This window comes from Cynoglossus semilaevis, chromosome 6 (genome assembly GCF_000523025.1).
Source record: "Cynoglossus semilaevis isolate Cse_v1.0 chromosome 6, Cse_v1.0, whole genome shotgun sequence".
NCBI lineage: Eukaryota > Metazoa > Chordata > Actinopteri > Pleuronectiformes > Cynoglossidae > Cynoglossus > Cynoglossus semilaevis.
Genome location: NC_024312.1, coordinates 14,879,988 through 14,906,795, shown reverse-complemented (window position 1 = coordinate 14,906,795; position 26,808 = coordinate 14,879,988). Strand labels below are relative to the sequence as shown.

General features: G+C 40.1%; 1 protein-coding gene across 6 annotated transcripts in view; it reads right to left on the bottom strand.

Moving 5' to 3' along the window:
• brsk2a (BR serine/threonine kinase 2a) overlaps nt 1-26,808 on the bottom strand; it is a 135,817-nt gene that overhangs the window by 25,937 nt on the left and 83,072 nt on the right. For 5 of the 6 annotated variants that reach the window (XM_017033149.2, XM_017033150.2, XM_025055933.1 and 2 more), the window contains exons 3-8: nt 19,035-19,120; nt 16,307-16,447; nt 7,929-8,045; nt 4,985-5,018; nt 4,817-4,885; nt 3,028-3,174 (exon numbers count right to left, since the gene is read on the bottom strand). In XM_017033149.2, coding sequence (XP_016888638.1) covers nt 3,028-3,174; nt 4,817-4,885; nt 4,985-5,018; nt 7,929-8,045; nt 16,307-16,447; nt 19,035-19,120 — 594 coding nt within the window. Of the gene's footprint in view, nt 1-3,027; nt 3,175-4,816; nt 4,886-4,984; nt 5,019-7,928; nt 8,046-9,189; nt 9,616-16,306; nt 16,448-19,034; nt 19,121-26,808 lie in introns of those variants that run through there. The other variant, XM_025055934.1, reaches the window with a different exon arrangement.

The following is a 26,808-nucleotide window of genomic DNA, read 5'->3' as shown; positions in this document are numbered from 1 at the left end:
CAGTTCTGTCCCTGTGTAACTCTTTGTCAAGGACAGCGCTGGAGGCTGCTGGACTTATCCGGGGGATCTCAGGGTGACCTGTCCTCATCAGGTAGAGGGAGCAGAAAGCACAGCATAGCATACAGCATACCAAAGAGGGGGAGTCTAACTGATGAGGTTTTAACATTTAGTGCTTTTCTGAGGCTCCATTCAGGTGACAATATAAGAAACAAATGTTTAGGCTTTCTTTTAAATGACTGAATGGCTAGTTAATGCTCAGCAGATGTACCTGACTATATTACTGTGTATGGAGTATTGCAGGTACTTGTACTCCAGTCCAAATACGAGCATGATTAGGTTTATTAAGTGGAAAAAAAAATGTAATAAACTATAGTGGGATTCAGATTAGGTAATCAGTGGTTATTAATCTACCAAAATCTGTGAGAATTCTTAGGCTGTAATATTTTCTATACCTCAGCATCTCTGCAGCATCTTTTTGTTGGCATATTATTTATAAGATTTTCTAAAGTATGAACTAGGGGTTCCAAAGTAGGGGGTGGACCCCCATGGGCAGAGAGTTATTGCAAGGGGAGAAAGCAGATCCTATATTTATTTATTTATGCCAAACTAAGAATTTTTTTAAAACATTATTTTGTCATAATTCGATTACTTTTTCATAAGATTATCTGTTTTTAGGAATTAAAGTGTTTTAAAGTTCAGAGGAGTTTTGATGCAATAGCTCTGAAAAAGTTTTCGAAAAGTTTTGAATATTATAAAATGACAGCTAAGAGATGAATGTGAAAAAAGTAAAAGTGGTTTATTTTCATTGTGACACACAGCACGGCACTGCACACAATGAGTTGTGACATCTTCCTTTAACCCTTCACGTGCTGGGATGATGCCATGCTCACTGCACCTCAGTGGGGCCTGGATTCAAACCCGTGACCTTCTGGACACAAGTCCCTCTGACATGGAGAAGGAGCCTCTTTTTAAAAGGCAAATGTATAAACACTTCTGACAACCAAAACCAACCGACCAACCAACCAACCGACTGACCGACCAACCAACCGACCAACCAACCAACCAACCGACCGGCCGACCGACCAAAACCAACCAACCGACCGACCAACCAACCAACCAACCAAAAACAACCAACCAACCAAAACCAACTAACCGACCGACCGACCAACCAAGCAAAACCAACTAACCAACCAAAACTAACCAACCGACCAACCAACCAACCCCATGCATTATCTGAATGTGAAATACAGGACAAGAACAAAGGAGAACCATCCTTCTGCGTTCTACTGAGATCTCTGACCGCCTACATTATTCACACTTCTTCGACCCCCCCCCCTCGCTCTCCTGACTCTTTGCCCTTCACACCTCTGTGCTTCTGTACTCGCATCAGCCACCTCTCCAAGGTGATCTGTAACCAGGCAAGAAGGGCTTGGCGTTGTGATGAGCTGCACTAAAGAGTGCAGCAGAGAGATAGAACACTCACAGCCGTCCTCGGCTGAATTCAAGGCCTGCACTTGAAGAGGAACTCAAACGGAATTGTAGGTGAAGAAAACACATTTGGAGCACAATGGTGCACACAAATAAAACAGTTGTTCGCCAGTGCCGAGTTGATAATCATCACCTAATCAAATTTGGAAGTTTCTTGTTCCGTTGTACTCTCTCATGTAAGTTTTGCACAAGTTTTCCACAGTAAACTCATTTCCCTCTGCCTTTGTGCATGAATGAATATCTTTGTATGTGTTTATGCAAAGATGTACTTCCTGCTCCTTGAACACTTTCTGAAAGAGTTTGATATCCACCTGCAAGGAAACTTCTTTCTGTTAAATCTATCCACATTTAAAAACAACATCTAAAACAAATTGCTGCACATTATTAAACTAATTATTAGACTAAGATCTAAAGCAACTATCTAAATAAGGAAATACAAAAAAAAAACATTTTTGAATGAGTTTGAATGAGATTTTGATATATGGAGATATCCAGCCCATCTCATGGTCACAGGCAGCTTGTTCCAGAGTTTAGGGGCCGCAGCTGCAAAAGCCCAATCCCCTGTGAGTTTGAGTCTGGTCTTCAGGTCAACTGAGAGGAGCGGGTCAGCTGATCTTAGACAGCGTGAAGGCACAGGACCAGTCAGGCATTTATATATCCACAGGGCTGTTTTAAAATCATCCTGTAGGGCAGAGGGAGCCAGTGAAGTAGTAACACTGTACGTTCTTGCCTTGGAGCTCCTGTTAACAAACGGAAAGCTGCGTTTTTGAACAAGTTGTAAATGAGGGAGAGAGATATATATGGCTTATTCCATTACACAGGGCTTTGCAGTAATCTAGCAGTGCAGGGATAAAAAAGCATGGATTATCTTTTCTAGATCTGACCTAGACAGAATGGGCTTAGTTTGATTTGTAGTTCAAATTCCAAGATAGAAGTTTGTGACTAGTTTTAAGATGGTTAACAGATGGGGAGTCAGAGGAACAACACAGCAGCCTTGGTTTTCTTCCCATTAAAGTGTGGGAAGTTCAGTGCCATCCACACGCTGACGTTGTGTATACATTCTAGTAGGGAAGAGATGAAATGAGTCAGCTTGAGCCTGAGGCACATTAATCTGGTATCTTTCTGCATACAAAGGCCACTATGGTGTCAAAGATAAAGAATGAAGAGAAAAGGTATGACTGGAACCAGCAGAGGGCGAGTCCGTTGATCCGACACAGTAATACTGTATGTAAGTATACACTAATGCAGTGTCTCCCAAACTTTGTTTATGGGTACCCATATTTTAAAATTCACAAACCTTCGTGACCCAAGTCAATAGACATTATTCGTAAACTCCTGGAAAACATGATGCAAGATGACCCAAAAAAAAAAAACCCCACCTGAGGGTCGCGAGCCAGTCTTTGGGAAACAATGCACAAATGTAATGTAATTTAATCTGAAAAACCACCATCCAAAAGTCTCTCAGTCAAAACTTAAATAAAATAAAGAAAGACAGGAAGAGCAGATTATTTAGTAGTTTGTCTTCCAGTCACAACTCACCGTTAGTCTTTTGGCTGAATCCACTTCAATCATGCCACGAAGAAGATTCTGACAATCTGGAGGGATGAAGTGTGGCATGTGAAACACCCCCAACTTCACCTTCTCCAGAAGATTCCTCAGGTTGTCATCATCAAAAGGCAGGGCGCCCTAAAGACGAGGGACGAGGAATTGACAAAGAAAACAAAACAAACAAAAAGAAAAATGAATTTGATGACATTTTCTGCATGTTATCAAGGGAGAAACCTCTGTTAAAGAAACACTGTATCTACATGCTTCAAAGAACATCTGATTTATTTGGCCGACAAAGATCAACCAGAGTTGTGTATAAAAGCGAAACCACGTCTCAAGTCTTAATCCTTACCGACTTCTAGAACCAGCCTTTTGAACCTGTTCAACTTCCCAGTGACAGCGTGCTGTCCTGAGTCTGAATGCTAAATAAATAATAAACAGCAGCGAGCTGGAAACAGGGCTTTTCTGATAATTACCCCGCTTTCTCATTTAGCACATTCATCTAACATTCCCCCCATCAGGGTCATTCATCAGAGCAGGCTGACACCTTACAGATGTGGCTGTTTGATGAATGCCAGACCCCATTAGAAGACAAGATGGAGAGAAAATGATGGGGAAATGTTTTTTAAAAAAAAGAAAACAGAAAGAAAAGCAGAGAATACCAAAAATTGGGAAATTTATAGCATCTAAATGACGGTGCTTTCAACCGTCAGACAATTTATCATTTTACTGGCAGACACCAGGACAAAAAAAGTCAAATGATTACAGTGTAAAAAAGCATCTGTTACAGAATCAACATGAGGATTCCACACCACAGGTTTAAGATTTTTTCCTAACATTTTTTTTTAAGTAAACACATTTGAAACTAAAAAAAACCTGAGTGAGAAAGAAGGAGTCAAAACCAAAGACAAGTACGCAGGCTCTGTAGCCATAAGCTATCCTGTCAGTGTGTGTATTTATTTTGGGCTCTCTTGTTTTAGTTTTGCTACACGAATTATTCATGGAGCCAGAGTGTGTATCAACTACAGTACTACTGTTGATGAGAAGAACCTTAAGGGCTGCACGGATGGAAACCTGCAGCTGGAGAATACACCTGATTATGGGTGGAGGGTTTAGTGTGTGTGTGTGTGTGTGTGTGTGTATGTGTTTGTGCGAAAAGACAATGAATAAAATGATACATGTGTCTTTAATCCTCTGCACAGAATTGAGCTTGAGGGTGTCTCTGACATATTTCTGAATGAGACCTTCATAATATCACGATTCAGACTCAGTGCACACTGATGGTGACTGAAGCTCAATGGCAAACCCTTCTATTTCTTCTTTCCACTGTGAAGCAAGTCTGGTCAACAGCCACCCTTCATTTGTTGCTGTGGGCTGGCTGCAAAAAAGGCTGCCTGGAGGTCTAAAGGCGGGGGGGTGGGGGGTGCTTAGTTAAAAAAACAAAACTCTGTATGATTAGTTGGCTACTTTTCAGGGATTACTGTTTATTTTGTTATTTCAAGAAAAAAAAAAGATGGATCATTATACACACTGAATAGGAGCTCTTTTACGAGATTTCAATAAACCAAACCACACAGTGTCTACTTGTATGATCCAGTCCTTTTACTCCGAATATAATTTATAATTTAAAAACTGATACGTCTTATTTTGAGAAAGCGCTGACTATAGGAAACTCTTCCTTTTTTCTTCCAGGGCCCCACTGTTATCACTTGTCATTTCAACACTGTTGTCAAGGTCAGTTCATGCACCACTACAAGATGAGGAACAAGATGACACTCACCACCAACAGGGCAAAAAGAATGACCCCACAGCTCCAGACGTCTGCTTTCCTCCCATCATATTTCTCCCCCTGACGAGGAAGGAGTTTTGAAAAGAAACATCAGAGTTTGCAAAAATTACCAGGGCTACTGTATGAATAAATTTCAGTATTTTGCAAAATTGGCCGTACCCTTATGACCTCTGGACAGGCGTAGTGTGGAGACCTGGGAGAAAAAAAAAAAAAGAAAGACACTGAATTTAAATTAAAATTTAACTCAGACAAATATAAAATATACCTGGGAAACTTTAGATTTAGATAACATCACGCAGTAAATGTCCAGGTACAAAAGTGTGAACGGAACAATGCAGACATAATATATGTCTGAGGTGAGCGTAGATGAAGACATGCTCGGGGAGTGTAGACGTCCTAGGGGTATTTGGATGTCCTCCTCCTCGCTCACTCAAGGGCATCATCCCACAGCAGACAGTCAACAGACTCACTAATCTCTACAGCACCTGGATGGGCTGACAGGAAGCCCGATGACTTGATTGGCACGTCAATATCGTATGAAGATTTATGAAGTTACTACACAACAGCTGCTCCGTGAGCCGCTAGTTGTGAATGAGTAGAACCAGCTAGGGGATGGTTTGGGATTTGTTACTTATTCAGTAATATCTGGGAACAGGAAGTTTAGGTTTTAGACACCAAGAGAAGAAGAAGTGCATGTGCGTGGACGGAAAAATTCAAAATCAAAATAAACATTAAAATTACATTACTAATCTATGGAACAAAAAATATTCTCGGGCCTTTTCACATGAGCAGAATGATGCACACTGCATATCGGATATTTCCGTCGTTCATCCAGTTTGATTGCTCTAAGCACAGGGAGCTTAAATAGCAACATTCATTTGTAGGCTTCGATTTCAGATCAGAGGGAACGCCTGCTTCAGACAAGCCACACTGAGCTAATGGTGATTTTCGATTGTTGTTGAATTGTCAAATAGAATGAGAGTGACTGTAGGCTGATGATCACTGTTGAGGACAATCACTGAGGCTTTCAAAGAAACTCTAGGAAGCTAACTGATGATACTTTTGCATATTTTACCTCATAATTATTCCACATCTGACACCTTGTGGTAGAGGATCTTAACTTAAACTACAGTGTATGAATTATACCACTGTATATACTACTGTATTTCTAGCATGATACTAACCAAAGCAACAGCCAGTGTCCCACACACCCTCTCTCTTTATATATATATATATATATATATATATATATAAATATATATATATCAGAATATTGGGCTCCACACTAATGAGAGACAATCTGAATTGTGTAAACATGAGCGGCCTGTTGCTAAGGTGTATCTGGAGGTACCAGCTCTGACAACCCCGCTTCTCCAGGCTGTCAAAACACTGGCCGATAACAAACACTGCCACCGTGTCAACAGAGGGAGTTCAAATGGGAGCCTTTGCAAATACAGCCCTCCTGATTGCACATGTCACAGAGCATTATGCAGATGAGCAAGGAATAAAAATAAAAACAAGCCTGAGATTTGCACTAGTTACGTCTCATGAGAGCCACGAGCCAGAGCTGAGACCACGGCGAATATGAACTCATTATTTGCCCAAAGCTTCAGGAGGCAAATACAAGGTGGAGGTAAATAGTGGAATACAGTCATCTCGTCTCTGCGCTTCGAGCTGAATTCCAATTTGTCAATAAAGGAATATTTGAGAGTTTCTGTCACTAATGTCACCTACAAGTGATATAATCTTATACAGTATGTACGCCTTTTGTTATATTAATAACCTCAACTAGAGTCTCTGTGAATTCTGTTTTTATAGGAGCGTGTAGCACAGGTAAAATTAAATCACATCGGAGTGAGAAATTCAGTCCTTCGAAAAGAAATTCAGTCTTTTCCTGTAGCTGGTTGAAACCGTTATTTACAGACTTTCAACCTAACACTAATTACACATTACTACCACGTGAATAAAAAAGAAGGACAGAACTGAATTAGGGTTCCTTCTACTGACAACAAAGAACAACTGAAGCAATTGAAAATGTAGCTTTGAATAAGGCCACCTGACAACAGAGAGCACAAGTATTGAAGGTCCATTAAAAACAAACTTGTTTCATTAGAATGGGTTTTTGGATAGCTAGTAAAATCAAATAGTTTTTTATATTAATTTTGGCATAAATTTAACAAGTCCTAAAAAACCAATGCTTTTTCTTTGCATTGCAGCCAAGGACTCAGCAGTACTTCCTGTGCACGTTCCAGAATCCAGACTTGTTTGTAAATGTGGCTGCCTCTGCTCATTTATACAGCACGTATATCTGTACGTCTGCATGTATTTATGTGCACGCCACAGGGCTCCCTCCACACGACCCGAGTCTCATCTTCACTCAGCTCCATTACCCGTGGCAAATGGGATACATGCTGTATGGTGAGAGGGGCCCAGATAAATATGTTTAATTAACAAATGTCATATCTTTATTTAGAGACGAGGCAGTGAGAAGAGCATGAATAATCAGTAACCACATGTTGTTCACACAAAGCTTTGGACGGCGAACACGAACAAGCTGGAAATGTGGGAAGAAACTGAAAAACTTTAAATTGGTTGGATTGTTAATATATGTTTAAATTACATTTGTGTCAGCAAAGTCACAGTAAGGCTTAGGTCTGGGTTCCATTCTACTAACTGATCCCAACTCCCAATACTAGGGGTAAGGTCAGGAGTTCATGTTGACTAAAAGTTTATTGAATCCCTATGCGAACAAGTGCCGTGGTGACCCCTACTGAAGGTCAAAAACCCAGAGAGAATAATCAACCCTGAACAATCGTTATCATACATGTAATCATTATATGGATCTTCAATTTAGAAAATGTCAGGAAAAAGCAAGTTTACTGATAAACACAATGGTTAGACAATTTCTAAATTGTTTTGTTTGTTGGCCAATAAGCCGATAATTTATTAAATAACACCAGGGATCTAGCTGTATCAACAGATCATTTCCTGCTGTCCACCTTCAGAACTTTCTTGGCATTATCTAAATCACATTCTGCCAAGAAACTGTTTTAGGAAAACTACTGAATATTTAATGCATCCAAATATTTAGTTTCTTACTTACCCGCAGCTTGTTTCCAGCAGACTGTCTCCAACCTGGAGGGAGGCCATGCCAAAGTCTGCTATCCTGATGTTGTTCTTTTCATCTAGCAACAGGTTCTCTGGTTTCAGATCCCTGTGGCTGCAAAATAGGAAAACAGAGAAAAATTCCATTAAATTAAAACTGGAAAATATACAGTGTTTTATGGAAAAAATGCTGCATGTTGTTAGCTGCAACCAATGCTTAAGTAAGATGGGGTTTTAATAGGCATCATATTAGCTGTACAACATACCGTATATATTCATGCATGTATTGTGGCAAACAGCTGTGTGAAATCTAAGTGAGCCTTATTAGAAAATATATGGCTTGTCATTTGTACTGACGATACGCAAATTCATGATCTCTGCAGCAATGACCTTGTAGAAATTAGTAGCAGAAATGAGTATGTTCATCTTCACCTCACTTCACAGCGACATGTCTCACTTTGGTCCATACATGCTAAAACGACGACACTCAGAGCTGGGCTCATACAGGGCGCAACACGAGGTGTCTTCTTCTCTCCGTTTCCCCCTATCCTTCTTTTTTTTTATAGCTTCCAATTAGCCACCAGCACAGGGCATCATGAGGAGGGTGATCCAAACCAGTGATGGTCATTAGCTGTCACTCATTACCAGTGTACACAGTGTGGGTGATGGGTGATACACAGACACCATATTCCTCTTTAAAACAGAGCAGGATGCTCCACAGGAATGTTCTAGTGATCTCCACAGGAGGAGAGAAAAGAAAACCATATCCACCATATATATTAACATTTATAGTAATGTATATTTGCTTTATGCAACAACAATGTAGCTTCAAGGACAGGATATATAAGTGAGCAATGACTGATCTTTTTTTTTTTGTAAATGTTCTATGTGCTTCATTGGGCCAGGCCTTGGTCTTGCAGTCATAAAATAAAAAAAATAAAAAAAATCAGCAGGGTCACTTTAGAGAGGACTGCAGCTCCCAATCTCTACACATGATGTGGTTCAATAAGCAAGCACCAGAAACCTGATTTCAGCCTCAACAAATATCAAAGCTGGTTCCCCTTTCAAGATTTAGCATTTTTAACATTTTAACATCTTTTAACATTTTTAAATGAAAGATGATATCTACACCTATTTACCCATTCGAACTAATAAAACTAAAAGAAAAAACTTGGCTTGGCTTTCATTATTGAAAGTGGTTTCAAAGTTCCTATATATATTTAGCAAACCCAGAGGCAGACAGGACCCAAAGGCAGCACCTGGGAGACAGTCTTCAGCAGCAGAGAGTTTATTCATAGTCCAAGCAGGAACTCAGCAACATCTACAAGGAACCCGGGAACAACAATCTGACAAAGACTGAGTGAGGGAGAGAGGTGTGTATACACCCAGGGCACCAGGTGACACCAGTAAGACTAACGAGCAGGGACTCACAGGACACAGGTGAGTGTGAAAACACTGATTAACCACAGAGAGACAGACAGACCAACAGGAGCTTCTTCCAGCTTGGACTCTCTAACGCCTCATCTGCTACAAAATGATTCTGAAGTCAATAATGCATTTGTAACAACTTGTTCCGACTACTTCTTCTGTGGCCTCTCTGCTGTCACTGTCACCCACTAAAAGCCACTCATACTTTCAAGTCTCCAGACTAACTTTTATTCATTGCCTCTCAGCTCTGCTGCACGTTGTCTACATTACTGTAGTAATGTCACTGGTAATACTAATAAACATTGACTGACTGGTTGACTGGTGACGCCATGCAAATATGTAGAGCTAGAGATCATTCCCATGATAATCCTAGTGGGTGCATTATAAAACTGGGGGACTTTGATTTCTAAACACTCTCTCACCTTATTAACCTTCGATAGTCGAAAGTTTACTCATTGGCAGAAATCAGTCATAAACATTACATAATTTATAAGCCAGATATCGAAGGTAAAACACACATAGGGAGATCTCACCATAGTTGTGTGCAGAAGGAGGAGAGACGGCAAGTTATTTATCCAGCAACAGTGTCAAAGGACCAAAATGCATCTGGATGCTTTACAGTTTGTCAGGACCTGGGAATTCATAACAGGACATTAAGCTGCCTCACTAACACATTGGGCTGCTCTTTGATACTGTAATCTCGCTCACGCAGCAAGCCTTGCAGCAGGGATATTTAAAATGTCATGTGGGAATGGATGCGGTTCAGTGAACTCCACGGCAGCAGTGAGCTCGGCTGGAGCCACTGTAGTGGTAAAAACTTTAAAAAGCACAATAACAAAAGCATGGTCATGTGAGACTATTAGACGAGTGTTGTTTAATTACTGAGCTGACTTTTACTAAAAGAGTGATGCTGGCTGTGGAAAACTGCTGATTGGCTAACCACATAAAAAGTGTTTCTGTGATGCTGTATCAAGGTCGACTGAAAAGGAGAAGCTGAGGAGCAGGTGTGTGAGCCTTTGTGGTGTCAGCATATACAGGTGGTGTGTTATCGACACTGCTGTGGGAAACTCCGATAGATTGGCTTGTTTTGTCTCCAGAGTGGCCGTGAGAGTCTGTGGAGTCGGGGTGATGACAGGTGGAGTCGCGGGGGCTACACAGTGGAGCTGTCTTTTTTTGATACCGGTGTTGACTGTGCACTTTAAGTGAGAGAAGGGAATTCACACGCATCAAGGATATTGTGGCAATTTTCCAATAAGAATTTCAGATTGGGTTGCAGCACATGAGGGGAGACCTTTCCTCTCTTTTGTGATCACTTACAACAGTCAAAAGTTGATGGAGAATTAAAAAATAAATGCAACAACATGTATGCACCAAAGGATATACGTATTCTTTGTGCCAACTCAACAGCACTCTGCCAATAGGTTCACCAAAAACTGAATCCACTGGAGTGTCACTGGACAAATATCTCATTAACTCCATTGGTACAAAAGGAAGATTCATTTATTGTACACTATTATGTCTGTATTATAAAGTTCCAGTTCAAATGTCATGGCAGGACATTAGTTCATTCTTGACAAGACCCACAGAGAGACAAACACTGATTCATGAGATAGACCAATGGCTTGTCTCATCCCCCTCACTGGAGCTATAACCCAGTGAAGACAAAGACAAGGTCACATGACTGTTTGGATTTAATGTCACTTAGACCAGGTCTACGATGAGGTGTCACGTGTCTAATGTGCACATCAGCGTCACTTGTATAATGACAGATAACTAGATGAATGGGTATTTAATCCTCCGGCGACTTTTAGGAACCCAGTAACTTACACAGATATAAACAACCCACATATATAACTTAAAAAAATACATACGCCAACAAGGAATGTACACATAACAAACACATGAAATGTATATAGTAACATTTATTTAACAACGCAAATACACACGCCAACCAGGAATGTACACATAACAAACATGAAATGTATATAGTAACATTTATTGAAATGTACATTTCAATAAATGTTTATTTCTTATTTAACGTATGAGCAACAACAGAACAAAAAGAAATGAAAGACAAAAAAAAGAAGGAAAGTTGCAGGGTAATAACACTGTGACACAGTCATTAGCTAGTATCATCATTCCTCTCCTGGGTAGAATTAAAAACTAAAATCCAAAGAACACACACCTCCATTTGACTGTCTTTTTATCAGCAACTCCAAACTACAGTGCTTGCATCTCCATCAATGTGACCTGGTCTTATTAATCGGACACCATAACACAGAAATAACACTGGACTTGTAGAACCTGACGAGGAGTTTGCTTCAAACATTTACGGTAACTGATCCAGCAATCGGGCCCTCAAATGCACCATTATGGATTTAAGGGTCCGTCTGTCAGGTAGTCCACATCCAAGAAATCAGTGAACCAGTGAAGCACTAGGAGGAATCTAATGGAAATTTCCAGCTAACTTCATCCCATTATCAACCTCCTGGTTTGTGAAGGAGGTTAATGATGTCATCATTGATGACCACCTCCTCCAGGTGGGCAGACTGGAGCGAGCATGTCAAACCAATGGTCATAGGTAGCAGTCACTCCATGGGCCAGTGTGATGTTAGAGCAAATTGTCTTTAGTCATTAGCTCACTGGAGTGTCTCTTCTGGGGGACAAGAATAGGCCATAACTTGTTTTTTTCCACAGAACTGGGAAATTTCCCTGTCACAGAACCAGGTTGAAACCTGCTGAAGAGTCCCGTCCCCCCTCCCCCCCGCCACAGACTAGAAACATGCTCTGACACTCTGTCATGCTCAACCATGGCATGTGAAAACTCACTAGGCATGTAATACCGAGTGCAGAGTTCAGGCAGCTTTTCTCTGGGAGACGTTACATTTCCACTGATGTTCCCTGTTTGCAGGGTACGTTTTGTTCAACTGAAATTGAACGCAACGGATAAATAACTTGTAGGCATTGAGTGAGAAGGTTTACCATTTAAAGAAAAGAGCAACTGCAGAGGATATAATGTACTGGTGCACTGCTGTGAGGATGACTCTGAAGATGATAATGAAACCAGGTTAAGGTAAAGGATTCTCCTTCAGCATGCTGTGATCTCTGCCTGACTTAATAAGATGGATGAAGTTACATTTACTCACACACACGTGTTTGTTAACTGGGTTAGCAGGGGACACGCCAAAGTCATGTATGTAACGGGGTCCAGGAAAATAGATAAGGCTCAGTGGTCGAAGAGGGAGAAAGGGAGAGAGGGAGAGAGAGAGAGAGAACAGACTTAATTATCTATATTTCTATTTGTTTTGTAGTCGAATTAAATCCAAATAGAGATGTTTAAGAAAATATTATATTAATAAAAAATGTTAGTAAGATGAAAATGCTAAATTTATTACAGTTAAACTACAGTAGTCACTGCTGTCACCACTGTTACTGTCACATGGCTCTGTAATGTTTTGCACTTTATTCTTGATGATTTTTGTAAACATGTTTAGGTATTTATTGTTAGACCGACAACATGAGCCAGCTGTTGTTTTTAGCCCCCCCTACCGGCTTAATCACGACTTTATATAGTTCCGATGTTTGAAATCAACTCTGATTTTTGTCCTTTTTACACATGATATTCACTTATCCATTCAAGTATCTGATACAATGTTGTGCACTAGTGTACATTTCAGTTCTAAAAAGCTCCTTTGACAGTGAACACCAAAACCATAATCTTTTGTGTAAACTGCATTACACTTGGTGACTTCCTCTCCATTTCCTTCTCATCACTACTGGATGCAGTTTAACTGTAAGTAAAACACAGCTTGTCACTTGTTCAAGGAAAACACACTTTACTCGTCCTAATCAATCAGAGTCTCTGCTGGGTGTTCACAGCGCTGGCAGACTGCCACATCGACTTCTTTAAAGAGTGCATCAATTGTGTAGCACATCTGTGTGTATTGCTGAAACTCACGGGTTGAATGAATGAATGTACGTGAGAACTCCTCAAATTTCTCTCTGCCTTTTAGCCTTTTTTTATCTATTATATTTGCCATTTTTTCTCTCTTCTTTTTCGTCAGTTTTCTCCACATTACTCGTATTTCCCTCTTTGACAGAAAAACACACCGGCGTTGGAAGGTTTAAGAAATATATTATTGAAAAAGATGGATAAAAGGTAACAGTCTACTCTCCAAACGATACTCTACCAAACTACCAAATATATCGAATCACACAAATTCAAATAAATGCAATCATTGCATGACAAATTGGTTTAATTTACTCCTTTTAATTGCCTGTTTAAAATTATGCAAATATGTCTGCCAGCCATTTAGAAGTCAGCAGCGGTTTATAAAAGACTATTAGACCATGACCATTTTTCACAGGCTTTGTTTTCAGCAGAAAGCTAGACGAACATCATTTAAGTTCATCAGAACTGGGAATTTAGACTCTTTTGAGTGACTTGGACTCGACTCGCCTAAATCTCCATTGTGGATAATCTAACAAAGATTATCTTTAGGTTTGTGCTTGATTAAATCATCATTTCAAGACTTTTTTTGGTTCTTCCAGAAGAATTTAAATGTAAATGATAAATCAAGGTAATGAAAATCAGTTTAAAGTCTGCTCTTCAAGAAGAACTCTTTTTGCAATTAAATAAATGAGCGTTTAATTTTCTCTGCCTTATTAACATACACAAAATGAAATCAATATATTAAAACCATTGTATTCTTTAAAGGTAAGTCAAATCTTCAAAGTCTTACTTGAGTGAAGTACCACATTTCTCTTCTTGACTAACTAATCCTGCATGCAGTAGTTTGGGAGGCGAGGTTACTGACAAACGTTGACTCCACTCAACTTAACCAGCCAAAACCACTGCTGCTGACGACTCTGAGGCCAAGGCTTTCTGCCACATTGGCCCTGACATGACAGTTATGATGTGCTTGTATAAAGTTTTATTCATATAAGTAAGAGTTTTAATGTACATTTGAAGACACTGTCTGACTACGAGCTATGGTTTTATGATGATGAATAAATGTAACGAACCTACTGGATGTGAACATTTCAGCAGAGTGGGGAGCGAGAAAACATAAATAAATATATATATACATGTATATTAGCATAAGATGTGAAATGCTTGGAGCTGATGATGCCTGAATGGACTCCCATTACCAGCGAAAAAATAAAAAAATCAATATTAAAACAACCAGTATTTACACCTGGAAAAAATGCCATGTAGAGGAAAAAAAAAACATTTGACCTTAATTGTAAAGCTGTTTCTAATTTTCATAATGTCACAAACTCTGGCACCAGTTAGTGTCCAATTTCTCTGCTCTGTGTTACAGTGTTTCACCTCATTTCACTCAATTTTCCATTTCCATGTTCTCTGCATGTTTCACTTCCCATCTGCTCTATTTCACGCTCTGCCATCTCAGCAGTGGATCCAGGTGCAGCTCATTTTTTTCTCTCCCTCTGCTGTTGGATTCCTGATCAGTTAAATGTTGTTATAATATGTTTTGTGGTGCCCACTTCAACTCTTCATTTTTCTTCCTCTTTCTGTTCGGCCACAGGAGAGTCAGGTAGTTAAAAATAAATACACTTGAACTCATTCTGCTCTAGGGCCCTGGTGCTGCGTTAAGCACGCACACAAGGACAAAATGCAGATAAATGTACACAAATATACACAAAGACACTATCATGAATAGCCTCTGAATATTCTACATATACTTGTAAAATTACCCTCCAATGACAATCTACCTGTGTTGAATGAACACTGATTGCTGAACTGCTCTAACCCTGACACTGGATCGTTGGTTTTTCAGTGTCTTACATCGTGAGAAGCAAATAAAACAACAGCAGGGGAAAACACACTCCTACAGTAAGAGTTGGTCAGTCCATCACACCACCTCAGTCCTTGTACACAGGCTCGAACCGGCGATGTTTCTGCAGTAAGGCAAGAGCACTCAGCACCCTGACGCCCCACAAAATGCAGTATAAATGACTGAAGTAGACAATTCCTATTAAAACCAATTTCATCCTTTAACTTTTCATTTCCAAATCTCTCACGGAGCTACATCCCACAGCTATTCGTGAACTGAGTCAAATCAAGATTGGGATTCACTTCAGTGGGATTCTATCTTTTCTGAAGTCACAGTGTTGCATGAAAAGAGGGCAAAATAATTGAGCAGTTTGCCACTGATTATTTGTTCAGTGTTGTATGACATCAGCACTGTTTGCTTCTGGTGGCTATGGTTGGTTGATACAGGCTGCTTATTCTCAGCTTGTACAGGATGTAATGGTCCTTCATAGATAAAGAGTTCAGCTGGTTCAGAGTACCTGCAGCACTTTATGAAATGTGTTGTTCATAAAGGTGCAGACTTGACTGTAGTGGATTTAAATGTTGGTGACTGTTCACAGGCAATATATACAGAATTTTCTTTTCAATTTCTTCTAGATTCATTTAATCTTAATATTAATTAATCCTTTTTGTCATTTTAAAGGTCCTAGTATAGCAGTATATAACAGTATAGCAGGCGAAACATACTTGTTATACTTTTACATTATTATTATGCACATCTCTCCTGCCATTTCACAAAGCCCTCATTCCTTGTATATACATATAATTATATTTATATATTTTAAATAATGTATGTATTATTACTATGTAAATATTTAGTATTTAACACAAAAGTGAGAAGTGAGCCACTAAATTTGATTGACTTGACTTTTTAAAATATACTGTCAGAACTCAACAAGGTGTTTGTTTCACTCAAGTATATTATTACAACAATCAATAAAAGAATGTTAATTGTTCAATAAGGAGAATTTCAGATACAAATATAACCCCACATTGATGTTTTATACAGGTGTGGTTAAACGGTTATCATTAAATAGACTCATTTCACCAGTTAAAATGTGTTTTTACTTTCAGAGCAACAGATATTACTGCATGGTGCCTTCATCACTTACCATATGGAATGACTGTGGCAGAAATCCAGCGCCGACATGATCTGTCTGAAGAACTTCCTGGCCTCTTTGGGTGTTAGCCTGCCTTTCTTCACTAAGTAGTCAAACAACTCACCACCGGACACATGTTCTAGCACCAGGTACCTGTGTGAGAGGCAGGGAGACAGGGGAGAATTATAGAAAGATAAAAAAAGGACAGCACACGATGAAAGAACCCCTACACACAAGTAGAAGGGAAAGATTTTACTATAAACTCAAGAACAAACACCTGTGCTCTCCACCGAGCTTCACAAAAGAGTACAAATAATTCAAGAGCTCCAGACACCAGAGGTCTATAAATGTCAGGGCGATGTAGGATGGATCGTCAGCCCAAACCATTATAAAGAGACAAAGCACTGAGGATCAATGATCTGACCTCCTCAAAGCCACAGCAGGTTGACTATTTTTACATTTTGTCACCTCTAGGCTGCCCCTGCAGGCACAGTAGGGGGGGGGGCACCAATCTTTACTCTTGACTATATATAGTTTGTGATGGGCCCAGACACCAGACACTCTAACCACTTGTGTAACAGCTGAATTATATAGAGAATTCTGGACAGAACTTCGGCAGCGTTGCATTCACCTTTCTGACAGCCAATGGGGGAGTGGGTTGTCTCAAATGGGACGACCCTGTAGGCCCGGGTAGGTAGAGCTCTGATTCATTGCTGAGGATGGTAGACCCTGTTCCCTACTCTCCACTCTGTGGCACAGAGCAGGCTGACCACCCGCTTAGACTCTGCCTTGTTTTAAGGCCACACACTTGTTTCGGCCTGTGTGGCGTCTGTTGTGCTCTTACTCTTGCTGCTTGATCTTTGTCTTACCTGTTTTAGTAGCTGGACCTGTTGATGTCGTGATTCTCAGACAGGCTTTTCTAACTACAGTATTTTGACATCTTACTGCCAAAAGGTACAGTATCTCGACAAAAAACCATCCTTGAGCACTAAAAGGCCAGACAAGGTAAACACAAAATCCCTGAAACCTCTGGAGCAAGTGAAAACACAATACACAACAAGGTGAATAAAAGTACTGCATGGACAAAACCACAAACATAAGTTAACTAGTAAAATAAGCCAGAATTATACAAATGAATGACCTCAAATGTTTATGTTTTTGCAAACCGAAATGAATGCATCCACATTTTAAACATCTCACCCATGAAATTGTTTGTGATTCACTGTATGGAGCTGATAACGTGAAAAACGGTGCTGTGAGGAATGTTCGGCATTGTAGTAAAAAAGAAAAAGAAAAAAGTATGACACGTTGTGAGCAGTGACAGGTCATGTTTTCTTTATAGCTTTGTTGCAAACAAAGAGTCACATCAATTCAACCAGATACTCAGATAAAAATGTTCAATGACACTATCTCTGTCCTGAAAAAATTAAATATTTTATGCTTATTATTTAAATCAAATTAGAAAAACAGCGGCAAGGACGAAACCAAGGCCTCGAATAGTTGCAGTGGCAGCTGGGAAATAAAGAGTAACATTAAGTGGCTGTTATTTGCATTCAATGCATAGGATCGTGTCATTATTTTTGACACCACCATGGCTATAATTTGAAATAAAAAACAATTGTGCATTTTAATCACTTGCATTATATTCTTTGAGACCATGGACCTCTTTTTAAAGGTCACTCTTCATGCTCCATCAACACGTAAATATTCATTCATTTCTAGCAATGAAATGTCCATTAATAAAACATTGTTGCTGGGATATCAAGCTCCTTCCTACTACTCCCTCACCTCTCATCACTTTTAACAGCTTGCGGTGGGATCTTGCCGACAGCGTAATAAATCTCAAAAGCTCAGGGACTAACGGCTCCGAGCTAGCAGTGTGTCTATCAGCTAATGGCTTTTGAGGGAAAGATGTTTGAGGGGGAATACGTAAATATTAAGAGAAGCAAACTGTCACCGGGCTTTGCCAATGTGCAGCGGTTTGTCTTGGGCGACTCTACCAGTGACCAGCTGTCAGACGTGATGAAGCAATAAGCAGAAAATGTGATTTGTATAATTCAATCACACGGTGAATCATAATATCCTGCTATTTCCACAAAGTTAAAGTAGGAGATGTATGGCCCTGGATTAAAGTGGCACACTCAATCTTCTAGGCCTAGGAGCTCAACATGAGAACTAATTGAATTTGGTTGATAAACAGTCCATCATAGATCTTGAGGGCTTCAATAAACCACTGATGTGTTTGTCACTCACCACTGTAAACATTGGCATCTAGATTTATGTAAGAGAGTCCTGTGTTTGTGTTTCTGGGTGTGTGTGTGTGTGTGTGTGAAAGCCTCTCAATCTCAGCCCAAGGTTCCTGAATGCAACGGCGTTGCCTCTAAGAAGCGTATCATAGTGTTTACATTATAGAGACTTTCTCTCCCTATTAGCAGTTCCTTAGTGTGTGTGATCAAATTAAATGCTTTATGCCAGTTCTAATGAAGCGTCCGCCCCTGGCTATCTTTGTTGGGCTAAAGCCATAAAAACACCAATCAAAAGCACTCCTTGGTCCAACACAGTGATGTGTAGGATTTTTAAAGAGCGCAGTAATATCCAGGAGAGCGCTTCAAAGTAATGATATTCCTTGTTTTTTTTTTAAATACAAACCCGCAATTCCTTAGTGTGCGCACTATATTTATGATTTAATACGGTGCAAATAAATCAGGGCTAGGCAAAAAAATCCTCTGGTGATACTTACAAGTATTTTTTATTTTCGTAGACATCATGTAGCTTTAGAACGTGTGGGTGTTCTATGAGCTTGAGGATGGCTATTTCTCGCTCCACCTGAGGAACAAACAGAGAGACAGAGGGGAGGGGGTACAGGGAAAACAGATTTGATGAACATGTTAATGAACATATAATTTAAACAAAGTTTAGTTACAGTACATGGCAAAAAGGGAGAAACACAACATCATGTACAGAACAAACACAGCTTAAATTATTATTATTATTATTAAACTTTTCTCTCTACAAGTTACTAACAGGTCAGCTTGGATTTGTGTCGGCATCACCAGTTTGTAGTTCAGCTGCTACTAAAAATCAGCCAGGTGCCCGTGTAGACAGACTGTCCTTGGCTGCTTGCGTTCATCTCCAAGACTGTCTTCCCCAGACTACCGTCTCCTTCACCCTGTCTGTCTAACACTGACTGACAATGATTGAGATGTAAGGCCAGTGTGAGTTAAAGGCTCCTCTGCCTAATCACAGTCTCATCAACATCAAGTTCAATATGTCACTTTCCTGTGACAGCCTTCACATTTCCTTAGCGTCTCATTGATCAAGGCTCAGCTTTATGAACAGCCATATGGAATGAAGTTTTACGCCAACTGTGTTATTAGAAAACTCTCCCTCAGCAGTTCGCTCGGAGGGTTGTGAAGTGAAGTTTCTCCTCTTGTAGCATACACTACATTGTTGTTGTATGGTTTAATTTCTCTGTACCTTCGATTAATAATTTCTGGTTGCTCGTGCAGAAATTGAGGTTATTCCGACGCACAGTTCATCATTAAAGTTTAACTTTCTCTGCCTTTAATGAATAAAAATCTTTGATTAATATTTAGTGACTAAAAGTATAAGGCATCCAAGCACATGCAGTGGAATGAATCAAGTTAATGGGCCTTGGCCTTGGCTTGTCTGAAATGGCGTGAATGCATGATGGGTATTCCCATGCAGTATCAGTAGGAGTAACGTCTAGGCTAATCAGGGCTAATCCAAAGATTAACGAGAACTATCAGCACCACAACACAGGCCACATTCTCACCTCAGGCTAAGGTTTGTTAAGAAGGAGCTTACAGTGCTAGGCTAAGTAGCTGGCTAGGGAATCCCTGCAGAGAGAATAATGCCTCCAAGGATTCACGGGAAGAGATGAGTGGTGGAAAGTCTACAGAGGCAGCAGCTGGCCTCCTAAGCATCCACTAAGCGCCTCCTTTTAGTTAATTGAAATAAGAGAAATGAGGCTTGATGTGAAGACTTCACTGTACAATGACCTGCTTACTGCAAGATTAGCCATTGATTAACACACCAACATAAATCTGTACAGTAAATATTTCCTCCCCACGCTATATACTGCGACGTTTTCATTAATTACCCTTCCATCATCAGACAAAGTAAACACAGGCAAAACCTGCTTACTGTGAGGCTAGAAGGATCTTAAGGCCAGGTGGCGGACCGTCCTCAATCTTGGTCTGGCACCAGAACATTGCTCTCATAATGTTTCACATCTGTGTGTTTGCACACTTCTTTCCCGCTGCCTTGCAACCATATTCATTAAGGCGCCTCATTTGATGGTGATTGGACAATGCTAACATAGACTCACACACACATGCCAACGGACAGGTGGGCATGGTGACATACAACATTCTTCTTCATGCTTCTTAATAGCCGTGTGGATCCTGGACTTGACAGATGGGTTTTTAGTCGAAGGAAAAACAAAATCAAGCATTTAATCACAAAGCAGAAGTCAGACAGGAACGCCACACACTAATCTAAACTGGTGATTGGACACAGATCACTTGACCTGTAGTGTAGAGTATAGGTGTTATTGACTGAACATTATTGACAGAAGGTGTCAGAAGCCTATTGGAGGATGGACTGATTGGCGAGGCTTTGACTCACGCCGTTATCTTTTGGTATCATGTGCTCACAGTCTTAACAGATCAGTAGACTGGAGCTGTGATGGTAGTCCATCCATCCATCCATCCATCCATCTTCATCCTCTTATCCATTACCAGGTCGTGGGGGCAGCAGTCTCTATGACCGCCACCTAAATCACATTGCACCATACCAACCCCCCTGAACCTTCCTGCGGGTGGTGAGTCTACTGGAAGGTACCAACCGCCCTAACAGGGATTCGATCTTGCCCAGGAGGTGAACCCTGGGGTTCCACACCAACGATAGAGACATTGCCTCTGGGCTAAAGCGCCACTGTGATGGTAATTTTCCCAGCAAAAATTAACCGTGAACCAAATGTTGGATGAATCACTTCATCTGTTACCAAATGTGTCCAAATAAAGGACTAAAGAAAAATGTAATTATACTTTTTTGGCATTTTTTTTAAGATTTTGGCATGTTTTAAAAGCATTATTGTGTATTTATGAATGAAATTTGGAGGCGCAGATCAATGTTTCTTAACTGCTTTGCAGGAATTTTAACACTGGAACAACAGTTCCAGAACTATTTTAGCCGTCACCCCCTTATAGCTTTCATATGAAGGCAGCTTGTTTAGTCATGCTCAAATGGCCAGAACGCACACATACACACGCAGGCAATGAAAATCAGTAGAGAAACTTCATCCCTGCCGTCTTCTGATTCCCTAAGAGCTCAGCTCTGGACATGAATGGTTGAATAGGTCAGCAGACAAAAGAAAGGCTACATCAATAGTTTCATTAGTGTGGCTACAGATCCCACTAATAAAGTACAGGCAACTGGACAGCACAACAACAAAGACACAAAGGGGTTAGATTCATGTCACTTATGTCACAGAATGACTGCACAGAGAAACCGGCACATTGTCTCAGAGGGGATAATATTGGATCACAGGATATGTCATCTCTCACTCTCCACTTATTGCATCTTGGCTTTTCTCTCTTGTGCACAGAGAGGGAAAACATAGACATTTCTGTCACCTCCCTAGGGCAAGTGAGTGAAACGCCGTTTGATACCCGAGATCTGAGGATCAAAGTCAACAGGGCAGTCATGTGTGTCAGCCCAAAAAATAAAAATGGAACTATGCTAACATGGGAGCTACAATGCATGTTTGAGCTGCCGGATGGATTGGAAAACAAAAGATGAGCGCAGGAAGGGTGAATGAACGTGCAAGAGAGAGATCAAGTGTAAGCTATTTAATTCCTTGTGACAGTGAAGAGCAAAAGAGAAATGTAGATGAGACACAAAGAGAACGGGCTGCAGTGCCAACGTATTCCCCCGAGGTTTGCGGCCTCTTTTGTTTTTAATTAAGACAACAGAAAGAAAAGGGATCGCCTTTTTAGCGGTGACATGCAACAAATACCCTGCAGTGAGGTACATGATAACAGGTATGGTGATGATGGAGCAATGTGATTAGAAAAATATAACATAACAATGAAGGAGAGAACAGACTAATTTACCTTAATGGCTGGAGAAAGATTATCTATTCTACACGTTTGGTAGAAATAACATAATAATAATAATAATAATAATCCCAAAGTGTTTAAACTTTTAAAAATGTATCTTTCACCTACAGTGAGGTCAGTGTCCACTATTCAAGTGAGACAAGTTATAATTCATTTAGCTTGAATCTCCATCTATTCCAGCTGTTTTAAATTTCACCTTGAATAAATGAAATGGCATCATTTCTTGGACTAAATGCAACTTCGACTAAGACATCATTTAAAAAAAATGTGTGGACATAGAGAGACCCTATGAACAAAAAGAAACAGTGACATATGGAGAAAGAGAGGTAAAGCATGGATGGAGTAATGGCTGGAGACACTGGGACTTGAGGTCCAGCTGTCGGGGAGCAGACGGGAGGGAGACGACACAGCTTGGCCACTGGCTCACAGACAAAACCAGTCAGCTCGTCATCTATTCATACTTGTGACATGTGGACATGTTAACGGATGATGCACACACACTGACTGTACACAGGTGGCAGTGATCACGGCAGGTCGCCAGCCTATTCCATTCATCCATATGTTGGTCTGAGAGACAGTATAAGCAGGATCACTGCACTGCCAGGAGCAGGCAGGGCGGCCAGGCTGCTGTGTATGCATGCATGTGTGCATCTGTGTGTGTGTGTGTGTGTGTGTGTGTGTGTGCGTGTGTATGTGCCTACAGTACATATGCATAATACCAGCAGTGTGGTTCCTGGCTGTAAAACATGATGATGGAGTCTTTGTGGGGGAAAAAAAGATTAAAGGAAATTTAGAAACAATTTGTATTTTTTAAAAGATATCAAACAAAAGGGTTTCCTTGGTGAGTATTTTTTATATTTGAGCTAAAATAAATTTGTAGGCCTGCTTTGTCAAAACATTTTTCTAACACATCTAAACCTTTGCCTGCAGTGAAATGAATGCACTTGTAAAGACTTCTTTGTAACTTGAGAGTTAACAATTGAATAATTAAATCACACAAACATAAAATGTTTTTAAGACAGGGGTTTCCAAACATTTCTATGCCAGCATTAGCTTCTTGATTTTTTCTTTCTTATTCTCCCTCTGGTGGCCCCCACTCGTCTTAATACTCAAGCCATTTAGACACACACACCTCATATCCACCTTATTTAAGGCACTCAGTGATAGTTATTTGGTTATGTCGATGCTACAAACTAGTGCAGAAAAGTATATTTTTGTCTGTCTTTGTGACTTACAAAGTTACATAAACGTATAAAAAGATCGGTCTGTTTGTCTTTTGTACGTATAAAACACATTGTATTCCATGTTTTTTGTAGTAAATGGGTGAATGGAATGAACAATGGAGAGAGAGAGTGGGGAATTATAGGTCACACAGGGGTAGGGTGGTTAGTTCAAGTGCCTTCCAGGAGAAAATCACCTGATCAACCCCTGGGGGTAACTGTGGGGGCTATATCTTACATCTCTGGGTTTTCGTCATGTATTTCGTTCTTCCTGCGCTCCTTTCAGTTAATTTCTCTAATAACGCCTCTCGCACATGCTAATAGTGAACCATCAGTCAGGTCGCCACTTAAACCGGTGGCAGACCACATTATTTTACACTACCTGACAGGTCACTTGATGGCTTTGTTCACAAAAAAGCTAAATGGCAGGGGTCAACCACACCCTGAGGTCAAAGGGTAAAATTATTAACCTCTTTAAAATACTGCACAGGCAGAAAGGTGGGACAGATAGGTGGGACAGGGCGGGTGAGGAGGGGGGAACTGCAGCATAAGTGATTTATCAGTGACTGGCAGTCTGCAGAACCCATGGGCAGACAATTCTTATTTTCAACTCTCCATCTAAAATGTCTTTTTGTCAGCTTTTCAAAGATAGATTTATTTAATTTCATTAGTGATGACTACAAAGTGACCTTGAGTTTTCTTTTTTATTATTATTATTATTATTAGTTCAGAGGAAGAAATGAAACAGTGTTTAGTGGAGAGGGGTATCTCTAATTTGACTCACATTACAATCAACTGTTAATGACTGTTTTTTCTAAATGGTATTTCAATAACATGTCAACAGAAAAAAAAACAGATGAACTGAGGCAAAAGTACAATGTGTTAATGGGAAAAAATTATTTAAGCAAGAAAAGTCAGGACTAACTGATGAGGACGAGCACAGTTTTCCAATTGGATTCCAGCACTGAGCTAATTAAGACACCGTAATTTCCTCAACTAATTATCTCCACATATAAACACATGACTTATCCAATGACACATACGCTCGGACGAGGAGTTAGCCAGGTGCAGGAGTCAATACTGGATAGACAACAGGTCAGTGTTGCTACGTCTGGTCAATGGAAACAACTCAAATGACCTAAAAGCTTTTGTAAATGAGTAAACATTTGTCCTAATTATTCAATCAGGAAGTCATTTCAGCTTCCGCACTTCTGCAGTAATTAGGTCTCCACGTTGGTCGCGTTATTTGACAGATAAAAGGCTGGCTGGTGTATTGTTGGTACTAATGATTTAGCCTGAAAGAGCAAACCACAAAAATGTAAACTAATTAAATTTACATGCATGGGTTTGTGTTTAATGAGCGTGTGTATCAAGAAGAGGTCTCTGACAGAAGAAAGTCCTCACAGACATGTAAGGAGTTTACTTTCAAAATGACCTACATTCAATGTAGGGCTATTGAAGTGTTAAATTAACTTGGTTATAAATATCTGTCTAACAACTTTCTTTTTCACCGATTTTTTTTTCTTTCACATTTTACCTTTCAACACACTCTGTTACTGTAAATGCTGCAGTATCTCCAGTTCACCTGAGTACCCAGCACAAATCTTATTGGTTGGTTGAGACGTGTCCCAAGACAGTACTGGTACTCACCCTCTTCTCCCCCCTCTGTCCCACGGTATGCTTATATTAGTATTTGGTGAAAAATTGACTTAAAAAAAAGAAACCTTCAGTGTTGACTGATTGTGTAATAGTGCGTTGACTTGCTCAGCACTGAACAAAAGAGCAAACAATCATCAGTTCTCATCACTGGGACAGACACACAGACCGTGCTGCCTTTGAAGAAGAAAAACACAAGTCATCATTCTCCACGTCAGTCTGAACCTGCTAAGCTCAGCGGGGACTCCTCAGACAGCTTTCCCTCTGCAAACTTCCATTCAATTATTTTATCTGCAATTCATCCGTGTTTATCTGAGATAAATTGAGGACGTGGAATCAGTCACTTGACATCGCGAATGATTTCTTGTTTTGTTGTTACAGTTACAGTTAGAAGATGAAAGAATCTTTCTGAAATGTTTCAGGGCCAACGGTACCACAGTACCACCCAGACCGGTGTAGAACTCGTTGATCAATCTGCTACGGAACAGTGTTACTGGGTTTTTCTTGCAAACCACAAACATCTTGTAACCTGTAGGTGAAATCTATTTCTCCATTTACATTTAGCTGAACCTGTCTGGGACTCAATAAGTGGTCAGGGAAAAATTGGATATGCATTGATTTGGAAGTGCTGACTGGAAACCAAGTAAAGATGTTAAAAGCTGAGTGACCATCATATTGACTGATAACAGACACGGGGCTTTGTGGGGTATTAAAGGTTCAGGAAAATCTATGTTCTTATTTAGGTTTGAACAGAATTGACAGTACAAAGGAGTGTGATCTACAAGACTGTCAGTGAATAAATACATTAACTCGGCTCAGAAGCTTCAGTAGTGTTGCACATATGAACAATGCCTGTGAGTTGCACCCACCTACTCAATGGTGGCATCCTGTGCTAATTACGAAGACTTGCGTATTCCCCCATTGTGGAATAAATAAGAAGGGACTCATAAATTATTATTATTGAAACTCTAAACTTAGTAAAGTCATTGTTAATGTGTTGTAATAAAAAGAAAACAACTATAAAACAAAAAAAAGGGTGCCAAGTAGTGTGATAATTAATGTGATAATCATCCAGTAAATCGCATTAACAAAATGTATTTGGTGACACAAAAGTGATCATTCAACAAGAAATAACAGATTTTGCCTGCTTTTAATTGTTTGCTCGCCAGGGGAAAAATAAAACTGTTGGACCGCACGCCATTATCTCTCTTTTGTTTTTATTTTTAGAATTTCTTGCACTTGAACGGTGAAATAGACGGAGACGAGTGAAAACACGGGTGACGGTGGAGAGCCGTATTGAACAGTATCTGTCCGGTGATTGTGTTCGAATCAGAGTGAGTGTCGCGTTCGCCTTGGAACCAAACAAAGCTGATGGATCAACCTGCAGCAACACAACATACGAAAGCCATTTATTTCTTCGCTTGCTCCGCAGCACGGGAACGTACGCACAGACATACGCACAACAAAGAGCTAAGGAAGACACCTGGTGTGT